General features: G+C 40.0%; 1 protein-coding gene across 1 annotated transcript; it reads right to left on the bottom strand.

Annotated features, from left to right (window-relative positions):
* Window positions 1–557: 557 nt before the first annotated feature.
* On the bottom strand, window positions 558–16,188 carry ttc21b (tetratricopeptide repeat domain 21B). The gene is made up of 29 exons (XM_042494648.1): window positions 16,057–16,188; window positions 15,549–15,678; window positions 15,330–15,440; window positions 14,633–14,799; window positions 14,351–14,473; window positions 13,787–13,944; window positions 13,097–13,181; window positions 12,883–12,981; window positions 12,556–12,748; window positions 11,840–11,937; window positions 10,953–11,153; window positions 10,599–10,728; window positions 10,360–10,517; window positions 9,916–10,140; window positions 7,838–8,076; window positions 7,355–7,427; window positions 5,685–5,795; window positions 5,461–5,599; window positions 4,463–4,569; window positions 4,125–4,313; window positions 3,799–3,909; window positions 3,622–3,703; window positions 3,364–3,514; window positions 3,122–3,283; window positions 2,236–2,431; window positions 1,675–1,899; window positions 1,415–1,535; window positions 1,250–1,317; window positions 558–1,166 (listed from the first exon to the last, which is right to left on the bottom strand). Exons 1-29 carry the CDS (start codon window positions 16,078–16,080, stop codon window positions 1,089–1,091), a joined length of 3,954 nt encoding a protein of 1,317 aa, XP_042350582.1. The 5' UTR covers window positions 16,081–16,188; the 3' UTR covers window positions 558–1,088.

The raw sequence follows: 16,188 nt of genomic DNA, 5'->3' as shown, positions 1-16,188 counted from the left end.
CAATAGTATTCAGCAAAAGATATAACATTGCAATATTGATTCTCATATAAAATAGCTGTAGGAAATCATAGTAAAGGAAAGACAATATGAACCTGTCATATATCAAATTAAAATTAGGTTGTCTTGCACATTGGTCCCCAGCCTGGGTGTCCCAACCCCCATGGGTCCCCAATGTTTCATGCACACAACCTTTTTGATTTTAAAAAGGTGTAAGAAACACATGAATATATATATATAGTGTAGGCCTAAATCTCACTATTTCCTTCAATTGTGTGAAGAGAACTACATTACATTATTATTATTTTAAAAAATATTAGAAAATAAAATATAAGAAAACACATTTAATTTGTTAAAAAAGAAAAGAAAAATCAGACAAGTAAGTATGATTGTCTAGAATATATATATATATATATATATATATATATATATATATATATATACAAAGAGAGTAGTATACAATGTTCCTAAAAATATCAACAAAAAAACCAACAAGGACAAACAACTCAACACTAGTGAAATATCCATAGGAAATAACCTCATCCAAATTGCTCATTTTACACAAACGTCCTGCAGTTGTTGCATTTGCTATTTGGGTTAATTGTACATTGTTTTGTACTGTTATTATTCGGCATTGAATATGAAAATATCCATTGAATCTGTCACTTATTTAGGAGTTTACTCCACGATAGAAAAGGGGTCCCTTAAGGGAGAGAGTTGGGAACCATATGGGAGCACAGTTCATTTTTTGATGAATAAAGCTGGTATGTAAATGTTATAGATTCACTTGCTCCAAAATCAGTTTGGTTTTGTGAGGAGAAAAAGAAAAATGCTTTCAGCTGAGAATGCGCCTGAGCCCCTCTGCACTGTGTTTTCCCTCAGGATTGCCAGCGCCCAACTACTCATATACTCAAATTTACATAGCAATGTGTTTAAGGGGTTTTTCCCCCGAAAGAAATAATACAAATAACTGCACATTCTTTTAACTTGACAGCAAAAGCAAACCAATAAAAGTGTATTCAGTCAAAGTAACTCATTTTATTACAGAAACATTGGCTTCATCTCTGTCTTTCACACAAACACTTCCAACACTACGATCTTAGAGCAGCACGAGCTTTGTCCAGGATGTCCTTTCTCATTCTTGGGTAATTTGGATGAGCAGCCAGGACCTGGGGATGGAAGCAAAGATGAATCACTGAAAAAAAAAAACAGATCTAATGTCTTAAACTGTAAACATCCGCAGGTGTCTAACCTTATGACAAACGTCGATGGCATCAACATGCCTCTTTGCTTTTAAGTAGTTGAAAGCAAGCTTGTATCCTGAATAAAAAACAGGCATTACATGTTAGAAATGTATTATTTTTAACCCTTTTAGTCTTTAAAAATAGAATTGGACATGTGATTTTAGTTGGCATACCAATAGTTGGGTTCGTCCGATTTCCATATTTCCAAGCCAGTTCATAGTTGAGTGCTGCATCACGGAATGCTTGCTCTTTTTCCATTATGTAGCCCAGATATTCATAAGCTTTACAGCATGACTGTGGGGAAAAAATGCAATTATTATCTTACAGAAATGTACATGAAAGGCATAACAAAGTAATGCAAATCACCAATGTAGGGAGAAAAGGTTCTGCAGTGCGCATAATACTCAAGAAGTGACTCTACTTTCAGGCTGACCTTGTTATGGTTGTGGCATCTCTTTAAAAGGTCCCCGGCCATGTCATACTTCCCCGAATGGATGTAGATGTCTGCCAAGAGCAGCCAGCTCTTCTCAAACTCATCGGCGTCAACAATGCTCCAGTTCATTTTAGCTATGCGTTTGAGCTGGTTCCTGGCTTTAGGAGTCTGTTTCAGCATCATATAAGCTGTCGCCATGGCCAACAGTGCTGGCACGTGGTCTTTCTGAGTTCAACCAAAGAATCCTGGTTAGACAGAATGAATCTGACAGCACCTCCCCCTCTATCCCAACTCCATTTGTTTACACCAAGCTTTACTTCAGCATAGAGTCTCTTTAACAAAAGAAATTATAAAAAACTGAGCTACTACCATACAAGCCATGCCACATACTGTACATACTCCATTAAAATTCATCCTGATATTATGTAATGTTCAGTGTACAACCAAATGGAATGAGTGACATTAAAAGGAGAGCCTGAATAAATGCACAGCTCCTGGTGTGGGTATATTTACACAAGAGCGAGTGATCTAACTCCTGCACACCATCTGGGGTTTACTTACCTCATTGTTTGCGATCTCTGTGAAAACACTGAGAGCTTTCTCTACATTGGCCTTCTGTTTAGTTGCCAGAATGCAGTAGTTCTCCAGGATGCGGAGCTGTATGTGTCCCCCTGGTGTCTGAGGCTTTAACTCCTTCAGCAGCTTCTCAGCTGTTCTCACAGCAAGCTGGTCTGACTCCTGCTTCTCTGTGGAGTTTCTGGTGAGAAACAAAGTTGAGAGTTAGAAGAAAGTCTGTGGGTTTCACAACAAAACAATTCACACTGTATTAAATCTAGAGCATAAAGGCCCAGACACACCAAACCGACATAAAAAAACTAGTTGTGCTGTGTCACTTCACATCGCTTGTGTCTCAGCCAAAAAGTTGCAATTGAGCACACCACAAAGAGAACAACCAACAGCCAAGAAGCATGTATGCTCCGCATCTGCGTGAGAGGAAATAACTCACCATACCAACAGGAGGTATCTGTCATTCAAAAAGGGAAATCGGAAGACCAACACGACGCATATTTTGTGGATCCTAGGATGATGAAGATGTAACCACCTTACTCTCCCGGTGAGTGGCTAGTTTTCATTCCCTACATTGGCTGGTTTTGGCAAGAAGAGTGAAATTAGTTAAGCTGAGGGTAAGAATGTCAGGGTAAGCCCAATCAGAAGCAGAGAAATGCAGAGTGAGGCAGAGTAAGGCAGGCCATTCCTTCACCATCCTAGGATTTACAAATTTGCGGACAGGACAGATTCAAGATGCTCGTTTATGAGTTAGCTAAACATAATCTTATCTCTAAATAATAAGTTTCTTCTTCATGCTAACCGATGCGCCAACAGTCACTGGTAGCCAACAGTTGGCTTGGTGTGTCAGGGCCCTTTGTGTGCGCACACTGCCACTTACCCAATTTCACCATCTAAATTCTCAAATACTTCTCCTCCAATGGTGTCATTGTCAGGGTTTAGGTAGATTTCAATCATGTTATACACAGCATTTTGACCCCAGTCATTGTCTTTCCGTGCTTTGTTGAAGTGCCGCAAAGCATCGTTAGGTTCCCCAGTGTACCTGAGCACCAAGCACAAGTTTAGTCACAAATTTTGAAACAGATGTCGCCATATTCCGAGGATATGCTCCCCAAAACTCACCAAAGATAAAGTCCTTTGCAGTAGTTGAACCCAGGGTCAAACTTAGTTCTGGAGGAATGTTTTTCTGCCATATCAAGAAATCTGGGAACTTCCTCCAACTTCCCGGCCCTCCTCAACAAGTCAATGAGACGTGACAGTGTTGGGTAGTTGTCTGAAAGCAACAGGTGTGAGTTATTATGCTTTCCATTTACAGAAGGTCAAATCATCAGTTCACATTTACATCCATTGCAGACTTTTTGAAATGTAGCTGTATTGCACCTGGTTTGCGCTCCAGGAGTTGTTGAAAGTGGAAAACTGCCTGTTCGTAGTCCTGCTTCCTAAACATAATGTCAGCCATCATCTAAGGACAAACACATGTGAGAAATAACTTCTATGAGCTAGTTCCAAAAAAATAAGGTTGTGGTCAAAAATGTGGCAAAAGACAGAAAAACAAACCAGAGTTGCATCTTCATTGAACTGGTCACTCTTCAAAATAATGCTGCACTGCTCCTGGCACGCATCAACCTCGTCTAGAGTGAGGTACAGCCGTGCCAACTCCAGCATCACCTAGAACAGGAGTGCATTCATTTCAATTCATGTGATAAACTTCTTGGTATTATATTGTAGGCTAAATAAATCAGAGCTTTCCCTTTACATCAAACTATCAACAACTAAGATAACCTTATTTCACAAACACGAGCATCCGACTCTCAAAGATGCCAGTGCTTGTTCACCACAGCTGCAGTGAGCACACAGAACGTTTTTGATTCAGCTGCACTGACCTTGCGATCAGTCTCACAATACACAAGAGCTTCTTTGTAGAATTTGACTGCTCTCTCATAGCCCCTCTGACTTGTGTAGTGTTTAGCGATCTCAGCGCAGATCTCGGCAGCAAGCTGCTTCTGCATGGGGTAGGCCTCAGGCTGCTCCAACTGCACCCGCTTCAGCACCTTGGCCTGCACGTCCCGGGCCTATACACAACAAAAACACAACCTCAAATAGAATACAGTAATACCATCCTTATCATGTTACTGTATGTTGTCTTTTTGGGCAGACTACTAAAGTATTTCATGAAAAATGTGAAAAGACGACGAAGTCTCAGAATGCTACAGTCACTTACTCTTTGTAGGGAAAATAGAGCTTCCTCATTTTTGTCAACCTTATTTTGGATCTTTGCCAACAGGACCAGATAACGACAGTCATCTGAGAGCGCTGGCAGTTCATTAACTGGGTAGGTAAGAGGAAAAAAGTGAAGTTAAAAAAGGCAAAAAAACTAGAAACAATTAGCTATACAAAGAGAGATACTTGGAAATGTCACAAATACAGTTTACGGTACATTAGATCCCTTGTCTGTGTAAATGTAGATACAGCCTACATTTGTTAATTTTTCTGTTTTTCATGTATTCATTGTCATACCTATAATTTATTTATTTATTTGTAATTTTTTTTTAGATACTAATGTAGGTTTTCATGTATTGGCGATTAGATAACTTTTAATTAAAATTAGAGGAAATTCAATAATCTACATACTGTATGTATATATATATATATATATATATATATGTGTGTGTGTGTGTGTGTGTAAATATGCCTCTACTGTAACATAAAACATTCTATTTTGAAACAGAACTAGGATATACCTTGCCTTTGTTGGCAGGTGTTCTTGCCTTTTTTTCTTTTGTTTCTCACTTTGCATGAGGAATTCTGCTGCCTTATATAAAAAAAAATTTGCATAAATTACACAGACTGAAAATTGCGTGGATTGCCTTCTACTGGTTTCAGCAGTGGCACAAAATATCGCTTAAGCTGCAATTTTGGTAGAATTTGCACTCCCCCATGTTGTCCAAGTTACAGTGACAGCTAGCAGACAGTGCACCCTTTGGTAGTACTGTCATCTTACAGCAAGAGGGTCCCAGGTTCAAACCCAGGTTGGGGCAGGGTTCGCACCTTGGATGGGTGGGTGGAGGGGGGGGGGGGGGGGGGGGTAGAGGTTAAGAGGTTACAAACGGTTACAGCTAATGAACGAATGAATGAGTTTATCATCATGACTAGATTCTCTTGTGGTGTTTCGGACATCAGGAGTTCACTGTTTGTAAAATCCCGTGAAATCTTAAGTACCTGGCTCATGGGCCAGAGCTTCCTGCAGGACTTTCTCACAGCGCTGATATTGCTTCATCTTCATCAGCAGCTCAGCCAGGTCGTAGCGCAGGAAGTTCTGTTGTTCCGTCTTCAGGGCTGCTTCATAGTAATTTATTGCCTGTGTGACAGCAGCCCTTTTGTCAACACTGTTTTTTTTCTGTTAGTGAATCATGTTTATCTTTACATGAGTGTGCGACACAAACCTTGACGTAGTGATGAGTTTTGACCAGGGCTTTTCCAATCTTGCTGGCTAAAGCTCCATCTTTGGGGTTTTTCTTCAGTGCATGCTCATAAACCTCAATGGCTTTCTCAGGCTGAGGATAAACATATGACACAATAAGTGGTGTCGCAAGTTGTTGTTAGTTTAAAGTTTTTGTAAATATTATTCAGGAAGTCTACATTTCATTATTTACAATTGATTCCGAACATGCTGTAAACACCTTAAGGCGAGGAGTAAGACCGGCTTTTAACATCAGGTAAAAATATACATTTTCTAATGGTCTAGTTGGAGATCCATTTTTAACTTTGAATGACCTTTCCTCTCATCCTAACCAGAGTATGTGTCAACATGCCTCACTTCCCTTAAATTCATGCAGGTGACGATATATCCTCCTCCTCATTCTTTTAAACCAACTCTACTCACTTAGATGCACAATGAGTCCCTTTCCATTGTAAACCTCTATTTCACAGGGACAGCTAGCTATCAGATGTGGATTCTCTGCTCTGAGCATCACAGCCAGAAACAAAATATGAGTGATTTTGGTTCCATTGTTCTGATCTGTGTGATGTTTATGCTAGAGGCATTAATTAGGAAAAATAGATGTTGCCAATTATTTTGAGATTTCACAATGCAATGTCCTAAATGTACAGTTCAAAAATCCTACTTTCCATGTCTTAGTGTTTTTACGACTTTACAATTTAAACTTTTGGAGAAAGGTATAAAAAGGCTTGACCAAAATAAAGATATGATTAAACAACAAACTACAAAACATGCTTATTTGAAGCACGTAGAGCCTTCAATGTCATTCTAAGGGGCCATATAAATGCCACATGTTTTACGCGCTCCATTCTCTCTCTTCGCCCTATTGTTTTCAATAAGGATGTGTGGCAGGCGTGCCCTGAGATAAACAGAGGGTGTGTCAGAGCGCTCTCTGGCAAAAAACTGGAACATTCGTCTATCTGGACTGCTGTTGGAATGTACCTTTCTGTTATCCAGCGCAATGCACTCCTGGAGTGGCAGAGTGCACTCTGTCTGGGGAGAAGGAGCAGTCAAACGCTGAATGGAGTGAATGTGTGATGAACTTAATAGTTTGTTAATTCATGTGGAAATAGAACGAACTGTTTCTTCAAACAGCAGCTCTCTCATTGCAGTGTAGAGTGTCAGATTGGATTTAAGATTGCACCAGAGTTTAATTTTTGGAATGCAGCAGCATGTGACGAGGAAAAAACCGATCACAGTCAGCAGATATCTCTCTTCTAATCCGTAAATATCAGTAGGAAAAATTGATCATTTTAATAAAGAGATGAACCTGAGCTTTACATGTTTCACAATGACTATATTTTAAGCCCAATACACGCTAAAGAAACAGCTGGAGGAAGATCAGCTCTGCACTCGGGATTTCTGGAATGAGGGCTGTGATTCAGTGCTGGTTATGGTAACTTTGCAACCTAAGACACAACCTTCCTTTACGTTCATGAAAGTTGGCATGAGTGGACCAAAAGTAGCACCCAGCACCCAACCTCACGTTTTTCAGGTGGTTAAAAACGTGGTATGTGTACGGGCCCTAAGTTATATAACAATATCCACACAAATCTTTTGTTATGGGATAAAATATATTTCATAAGACACAGATGAATCACAATTCCCACTTACTTCTTGAATGTTCATGTAGGCATCACCTAGTAAGAGGTATGTGTGAGGGCTGGGTAGCTTTTCCACCATCTCTCTGAAGATAAGACAGATATTACATTACATGCGCTGCACTTCATTATGCAGACATACAGTGTGTCTCTGCTGTCTGAGGTTCAGTCATGCTTTGCTAGGTCTTAGCTGTTGATACAAAAAGCATCAGAGACCAGCAGAGGACTGGAGGCAATGTGCACATTTCACCTTTACTGGATGAATGGCTTCAGTTAAATCACCTAAATCCTACAATAGACACAGGTGGGTGAAATGTTCGTGCACTATGACTGGATATCCTAGAGTCCTGTATTTAATTTCAGCCATTTCTGTTCAAACATTTAGCATGCAATCGGTTTCAGATGAGGTATAGTCGCTCATATGTTCAGCTACTATCTTACATCAGGATTTCAGTTTATGCTTTTTCGTTCTTTTGAATCCAAATTTACCGCTCACCTGTAACAGCTTGCATACAGACGTTTCTCTTTTCTGTGGTTCAGATAAATGTCTGCCATTTTCTCCTTGGCCTGGATGTAGTAGGGCTGCTCAGGGGTAATGTTTCTAAGCATACTTAGTGCCAGCTCGGTGTCACCACGCAGCAGGGCCAGGTCCGCATTGGCAATAGTGACACGTAACTCCTCTGGGGTTCCCGAGAACTCATTGATGGCATCCTGCATCACCTTTGCTGCTTCATGCTGAAATATTAAACACATTCATAAGTGTACACCATACATAAGTGTATTTTTTTTTCCTTTAAGGCCTGGCATACATGAAAACCCCAAAACAGTACTTGGATGAAAACCTTAAAAATACACACAGCAGAGTACACCACTTCACAACAACCATGAAGAGGTATAAATAGAGTGCTTTAAAGCGGGGGTAGGCAGAAATCTGGAAAAGGCACAAAGCCCCTCCCACCAGACAACTACTGGCATATGCATGCACTTCATACAGTAACTGGTGTTTCCCATCCATTGACTTATTTAATCTTATTCATTGCACATTTGCCTGAGCTCATTCACTCAGCCTCTCCTTGCCCATCTCTCTCTCTCTCTCTCTCTCTCTCTCTCTCTCTCTCTCCCTCTTTCTCTGTGTGTGTTTATCAGACCACAAATGAGACAAGAAATAGCTACTTAGCAACCCCACAGTCCCTGCTCATTGCTATCCGCTGCTATGGCTTGCTTCCCTGGGAGGAGAGTAGCCAGCAGTTTTGTGATGGAGCTTCAGTCAAAGCAGTAGTGGCTCAAATTCTGCTAGCAAAAAAGAAAAAAAATCACTAGGTGTCACACCAAGCTGGTGGCCAACGGGTCCTATCTGTGTTATGGCAGCAACATAAAGTTTGCTGAGTCAGGGCTGTCCGGTCCCCTGAAACTGGGGTTTGCACTGGCTGGATATGCATTGCTGCAGCCGCTGACTGGGGTTACGTCCATGTGAGGTGGTCTGTATGGCAGGGTGTGAGGCAGAGGGCACACTGTAATTCAAAGTTCTTGCAAATATTAACTACATAAATGGGAAATTGAAACAAAAGCCTTGAGCCTTTAGCTCTGATAAGTTTTCAAAAAAGAGCATTAGGCAGCAGTTACTACAAAATATGCTTAAGCTTGAACACCATTAACGGCCCTAAACTTCTAAAACTACTCTCAAAATCCATTTACATTGTACTGTTATTTCCACTTGCCATAAGTCTATATCTGTGGTATCCTAGCGATATAACTAATGTTTAGACTGATGGAATACATTTCTTAGGACCATTTAGTCAGCGTTAGGGTAGTTAAGTCTTAGGTTCTTGGTTAGTCTTAGGAGTTTTGTAGGTTGTAAATTTTTCTTGACTTTAGACAGCATGTTAGGAAACACACTTAAAAAACTATTTGCTTTTTGTCTGGGCCCCTATTTACCAGCTTTGGATAACTTATCAGGGTGTCCCTTTACACATCTTCATTATGTCTCAGGAACTGTACTTGTAATTTTTAACTGTTTTCTGGGAGTAAATTTAATTAAACTGAACTAAACTGAACTAAACTGAGCAGAGGGCAAAACTATTACAACATCTCTGAAACAGTTTGCTGATATTAACACATTTTGTCTCATTTACTGTCAGACTCTTTAAGACACTTTTTTTTTATAAATCTGTCTTCTTTTTTGGGTTGCTTTGCATTTTAGGCAGTTGTTGGCCATGTGGGAATAACAATTTTCTCTGCAGGATTCTCAACAAATTAATCAGGCTTTCAGCAAAAGGATGTGCACATGCATTTGAAGAACAGCCTATAGGAACGCCCTCTCTCTGGACTGACCTGTGATTGGCCACAATCTCATAATGGCCTATATTTTCTAAAGCCTGATAACAGAGTCAAGAGGAGGTGCAGAAGTCTACTTTTCTCTCAGTCCACTTAAACTAAAATATGCTTAAAGGTTGGCATGGGATTTTGGCCCAGTTAATACAAAATATATTGCCTACCTGAGCTTTAATAAAGACTGCATTAAATCAAAAAGAATAGTCATACACAAGCCTTCTTACATCAAAACTTAAATGTTACCTGTTCTCCATTGAGCCACAGGGCCTCAGCTAGCTCCAAAAATACAGAAAGACAGTCAGCGGGACTCAGGTCAATCTTCTTGTTTCTAGACTTGGATGAGGATCCAGCTCTGCGCACACCTGGAAGACTCATGGCCATCTGCAGTGTCTTAATAGCTTCTGTCAGCTCACCCTTTTTCTTCTTAGCCTGAGCCTGGATCAGGTGGTACAACGGATGTTCTCGAATCTGACATTGACAAAAAGACAAAAAGCAGCATTATCACAGCCCAAAAAACTGGCCACTTCTGAACAGGCATGTTTTTAACGTGCACTGCACTTGTGTTACAAAACACGGCAGCAGAGCTGCAGTGTATTTGCACATTTGCTGTGGGTCAAATAAGAGCCTGAACTGTCTCGTAAACATTTAGCTGCCATAAAACACTATCCGTGATGATGGTGAGCTTACCTCGAAGTTATGGCTGAGGCAGAGTTCAAGAGACTGGGAACACAATGTGAAGTTACCCTGCAGCAGATAGATCTGTGCCATTAGCAGATGAGCATCTGCATGAGAAGGACACTGGTCCAGACAGTGTTGTAGACTGCTCTGAGCAGCGTCAATGTCCCCTGAATTAACATAGAGGCCATGTAGTTAAAAATAGCATTTGTAGAAAAGAAAACAAAACATATTTTGAATGCAGTGCTCACCAGACTGGTATCTGACTTTGGCTAGCAGGAAGACCCCTTGGGGGACACCTGGCACAATCTTGACCACAGTATCCAACCATGTGGCACAGTGCTGGAGCTGAGGAGCAGGAGGCTGGCCCTGGGCTGGAGGCTAAAACATGAACCGTCAATGTTACTGCAGAGATTATAAGACTTTTTTTTATTATTCTCACCACAGCTGGATGAATATCCCCATTATACTGTCCCTGAAATGTGTGAAATAAATACATACATGACTAAGGCTCTTTTGCACTGCCCAATTTTAAGGCCCAGAATTTACATAGACATTTTAAGGACTAACAGACACCCTGCCACTGATGAGTCTCCAATTCATACCTTAGCAGGACACATTGAAAAGTACTCTTTGACAATGTCCAACAGGAAGTCCGGATTCAGCTTCTCAAAGTACTCCACTCCCAGCGGCAGACCCTGCAGTGTGGAGAACTGTGTATCCACTGCATCATTCAACAGACTGGTCACCTCTTCCTGGGGCCGACGCTTTTTCACTGCCAGAACAGCACGCAGGTAGAGGAGCTCCTGGGGATAAAAACAGAGGAAAAAACACAAAAATAGTTGGATCCAAGAAAAGCAGAAAAGGACGGCAGCAGAGGTGAAAAATTGAAAAGGCATTCTTTATCAAATGGATCAAACATACACATGTATAAAAAGAAAAAGTCTTCTGGGAAGAATAAGTGAAGAGAAAATGCAGAAGACCTACAGGAGCGGCTGCTGTCTACCCTGCCAGGTGTTCTTCTTTAGTACTTTTCAACCAGTTTTTAAACCATAATAATCATCTAAACCATGACAATAACCTCTTCCTCTAGGACAGGGGTCTTCAACTAAGGACTCACTTAGTTGAAAGACAGGCGGAGCAGGGACCTGCATAAAACTGTATTGCATAATAAACCAGGTGAGGGGAGGTTATCAGCCTCAGGCTGCAGTCTTGACCTGTATTTGCTTTTGCTGGTAGATGAGAGAAGAAACTCCATTTTCATAAAGAAAAGTTGTTGCAAATGACAAAATATTTTGGATTTATGCTAATGTGTATTTTCTGACACATCTTAATTTAAAAAAAAAACAAAAAAAACCTTCAAAAAATTATCAAACAATAATTTGGCAGTAACTCTGAGGACCCTATTGTCCCGAACCCTCTGTTGAAGAAACAGGCTCCAGGATACTCCTCATACAGTCAAAGACATTTTATGTTGTTAAAAAGACATTACCCCTGATTTTCCAATAGATTGTTGAATCTCTGTGAGAAATTCCAGTTGTTGTTCTGCTTCCTCAAGATGGCCCTCCATTAGCTGGCAACGAATTATACCTGCATAGCAACAAAAAAAAATCTTTACAATAGGAAGTCATCAGTATCAGCAGATGATTGCTTTAAAATTAAATATCTGCAGCAGCCCAAAATGAATGTTTTTGCTGATGTCTCAGGCCAACAAGATGACGTTTTAATTATACAACTTTGATTGGTTGAAATAGGTCATTTTGCCCTTGTTTTGGCTCTTGTCAGAATTGTCTTAGAGATGGAATCCTACAAGCCTATTAAAGTGGGAGGAATTTTACAGTTTTGTTCAAAATTTGTTTCATAAGAAGAAATATATGGCAAGTTTTAAATGTAACCTAGGTTTAAGTAGTTTTATTGTTAAGCTCAGTGAGTGTGTACATTTTAAAAAGCTAGTATTTTATGTCTGCATTGGCCACCAGTGGGCCAAGAATAGGCATATGTTCATTCCCCTGCATGAGAGACTTGATGTTCTTTCCAATTAGGTGTGCATATATATATCGTTATCAGCGTTGGCAATCGGCAATAATGAGTCAGAAAATATAGGCATATCAGATATCAGCAAAAATCCAATATCCCTACTTCAGAAATAATATATGCTTGGACCCAGAGTCTCATGTGGAGAACAGATTATTAATTTAAACATGTTACCAGTCAAAGCCGAAACACTTGTCTCATCCAGACTCATGGCGGTCTTGTACCACTTCATAGCCTCCTTGGTTCTGCCCTGAAGCACCATCTGGTAGCCCAACTCTGTGGCTAAATCTGAGTCCCCTGACGCCACAGAAAAGGCTCTTTCCACCATCCTAAATGTCTGCTCAATCACTTTCTCATTTCGTCCACACTATGGCAAAAAAACCCCCAAAAAACAACAACTGTAAATACTGAAATTCGATGTAAGTCAAGCAACTCTTCAGAAATAAGGATGACCAGAACTGTAGCATAAGAACTGTGACAGAAAACAGAAAATTTTCTTACAACACGGGTGAAGGCTAGAGACATCCTGTAGAAAAGCTCCGGGTTTTGTGGTTCCAGAATCTCCAGGCTGCTGATGAGGTTTGAAAGCTGCTTCACTGACTGCCAAGGGGGATAAAAAAAAAAACACAAACAGCTTCTATAAATTCAGAATCAGGACTTTCCAAATGTTTCTGAAATTCCAACTGATTAAAGTATGATCATGTGAAAACTTTACCTCAGTTATATCTCCATTTATACATAAAGAATGCAGAGCTAGCATCCGTAGGGCCTCTGGATTATTTTTATCCTTCTGTAAAAGCCTGAAACATGACACAACATACTGCGAATGAAGTCCATCTCCTACACTTAACACAGTTGGATTTCTTTGATTGGTAGTAATAGAATATATGATACTGCTGCAGTACTGTATTGAGCTTCCAGACAAATAACGTTAACACTAAAAGGAACCGTGAAGGCCACCAAAGGATGTAAAGTATACTGTACGCTGCCCACACCCCTCCCATTTCACAACATCCCAATCAGCGCACTGCCTCCAAGCTTGGTGCAACTTGAGCAGTCACCTTTCTTCCTGTTCAGCAAACCTGCAGCAGCGAATACGTGGCATTGTGTTAGACTTCTGCACTTTGGCTCAAAGGCCTTTTTATGCTGTCTTGCACTGGCCTGGGTCCAGGGGGGGCAGGCACAAACAATGGCTTAATCAGTATGCTCTGGTTTGAGGCTTCACGCTAGTGTTGCATTTGCACTTGAATGCTGAGCTATTTGTAAAGGCAGACTGTGTTTCTTCTTATATCCCTGGCGTTGATTACGAATGTTTTTTGTGCTTTATGACACCGTAACCTTCAGATAAACTAGATGTGACCAGTGTATGATTTGGGAGAAACCTCCTAACCATCTCATGAATTACCTGTGTGCTGCATCGATGGTTTGCTCCCAGTCTTGAAGGCTGAGCAACAGGTTCATCTTCTTGGTGAGGGCAGGCAAGAAGCCAGGGAAACTAGCAATGACCTGGTTAACCATCTCCAGTGCTCCAGAGTAGTTCTGACGATATGAATAATATTGTGCCTAGGACAGAAGAAATGTCACTTAGGATGTATCATACACCTGTGCTACTACAAAATATGGAGATCACATCAGAAATCATTAGAAAAAAAAAATCTAAAGGTAATAAAACTAACAAGAAAATGAGGTGAAGCAATATTTCCAAAGTTGCAAAGGAATAATCCAAACTGCACTGTCCAAAAGAACTGAAAGATATCTCATATAATTGAGTAGCTGAACGAAAATGTAAAAAGATACCAGTCACAGTGTTGACAAGAGACAAATTAAATAAAACACAGTCAGTTTTAAAAAAAAAAAGCATAATTAATACTATAAGAGACATGGGTAATGATAGAAATGATAGTATTGTAACATATTAAACTGTAAATAAAGAAAACAAGTCAACATTGATTTTAAATCCCCATCTCACCTTTCCCATCAGAGCAAACACATCTGCTCTCTCTTTCAGTCCCTCATCGAAGTACTTTCCAGCCTTTCTGGCGTAGGCGTCTTTACCAGATGTCACATCTATCCAGGCTTTTAGGATTATCCCCTTAACAACAAGCATTGTTCCAAATTTTGAAAGAGTGCAAAAAGGTGAGAAGTTAGAATGTCCCTCTTATACTTACATACACTTCTTGACTTTGCATAAAAATGAAAAAAGCAATACTGATACATCTCAAACATACATGGACAAATATGCCAGTCTCACCTCTCTAGAGCCGTTAGACAGTTTGATCATTCTCTCGGTGTACTCCCTTGCCTTATCATTTCTCCCTAATAGCCAGAGAAACATCCCAGCATAGTACAGACTCTTGGGAGATGCACTTTTACGATCCTCTTTGACCTTGGCATCAAGTTCTTGAATGACGTCTCTGTCTGTAAATACAAAGACAATTGTGACGATGGGAAGTACAGTTACTAGAAATATATATAGATATCTGTTATGTTAATTGTCATTTTAAAGTTTTTGTGTTACTTACAACTACTATTTATTGTGATATATATGTGGTGTGATATAATAATCATTGAATAATAGACATGTAGACATGACCATATATGGCGACTACTCAGCAGGCTATCCAAACTGCTGCTGATTGGATTCAGTGCAGCTACAGCCTTGTGAAAAAACACCTGCGAATTGTATTGTATTACAATGCTGATGAAGCCATAGGCGAAACACATTGTTTGCAACGTTTTAAATGAAGACTAAATAAAAAGAATAGGCAATTAAGCCTTCATGTGCTGTTAATCTACTTATTTACTACCCCTATCACAGTGCTGTGCATGGGGCATGTGCTTTTTAACAATTAATGACTATATTACCAACAACTATGTCCAGTCCTGTAAAAGAGCCTGTGACAAAACATCTGTGACATGAATAAAAAGGAATAGATATCCTTGCTTACCTGGGTTTGTCTTTTTTCTCTCAGCATAAACAAGGGCCATTAATGTGCAAAGAGACACATCTCGACTATCTCTTATTGTGTCCAACTCTATGGAGGCTTCTTGAATTTGATCTGTAGCAACATAAAGACAAATGTGGATATATGAAAAATGGCAAAGAGATACTAGTCTAACCACAAATGGCCAATACTGACACATTTATTTTATTACTCCAAGCTTACCTAGCATTAGGGTACCATATGCATGGAAGAAACTGTAGATAGGATCATTGCCAAATTTCTTCTGAGCAGCTTCTGCAGCGTTTACAGCATGATTGAAATATTTCTCATAACAATAGCACCTAATTAAAGCCTGTGGAAAACAGAGAGCAGGGACTGAGTGTGTAGTTAAATTAAGGTGATAGATAGCAGCAACAAGGGTCTGTTAAAAACGCTCTTAATCACTGCTGCAACTAGTATTCTTGTCATAACAGAGTAAAGTTGTCAACCAAAGCAATGCTGCGTTTAGCTTCAGTAGGTAAGCTAACTTATTAACGTTAAATAACGTCATCGAAATTATCAGCTATTATTACTTTTAAACGTCTTTAAAGGTCTTACGAAAAGTCATCACATATTTATAGCTATCTAGGTTACTTTTTTTGCATCATTTAACCACAACACGGACTGCTTTTTCTTCACATCTATAGCCCGTGGTTGCTGTATCACTTAAACACGTTACATGTTCGCTCACCAGCGTTGTTTCTTCATCCTCCATCTTGGCTGAGACGCTTTGTGCTCCAAGAGAAAGTCAACTGACGTGAAAACAACTGCCAGTTTACCCCGTACGCTTTGTAATTTAGCAAAGGGAAGGTATTATTGCAGT

This window comes from Plectropomus leopardus, chromosome 10, assembly GCF_008729295.1.
Source record: "Plectropomus leopardus isolate mb chromosome 10, YSFRI_Pleo_2.0, whole genome shotgun sequence".
NCBI classification, from domain to species: domain Eukaryota; kingdom Metazoa; phylum Chordata; class Actinopteri; order Perciformes; family Serranidae; genus Plectropomus; species Plectropomus leopardus.
Note: the sequence above shows the minus strand (reverse complement) of the source record. Positions and strands in the feature narration are given on the sequence as shown.

Excerpts from the sequence above, each read along its gene's own strand:
- ttc21b (XM_042494648.1), bottom strand. The coding sequence starts at position 16,080 with ATGGAGGATGAAGAAACAACGCTG. Across the intron at positions 13,182-13,786 it reads ACCATCGATGCAGCACACAG|GCTTTTACAGAAGGATAAAA; the intron begins GTAATTCATGAG and ends GTCATGTTTCAG. Across the intron at positions 3,704-3,798 it reads TCAATGAAGATGCAACTCTG|ATGATGGCTGACATTATGTT; the intron begins GTTTGTTTTTCT and ends GTTTGTCCTTAG.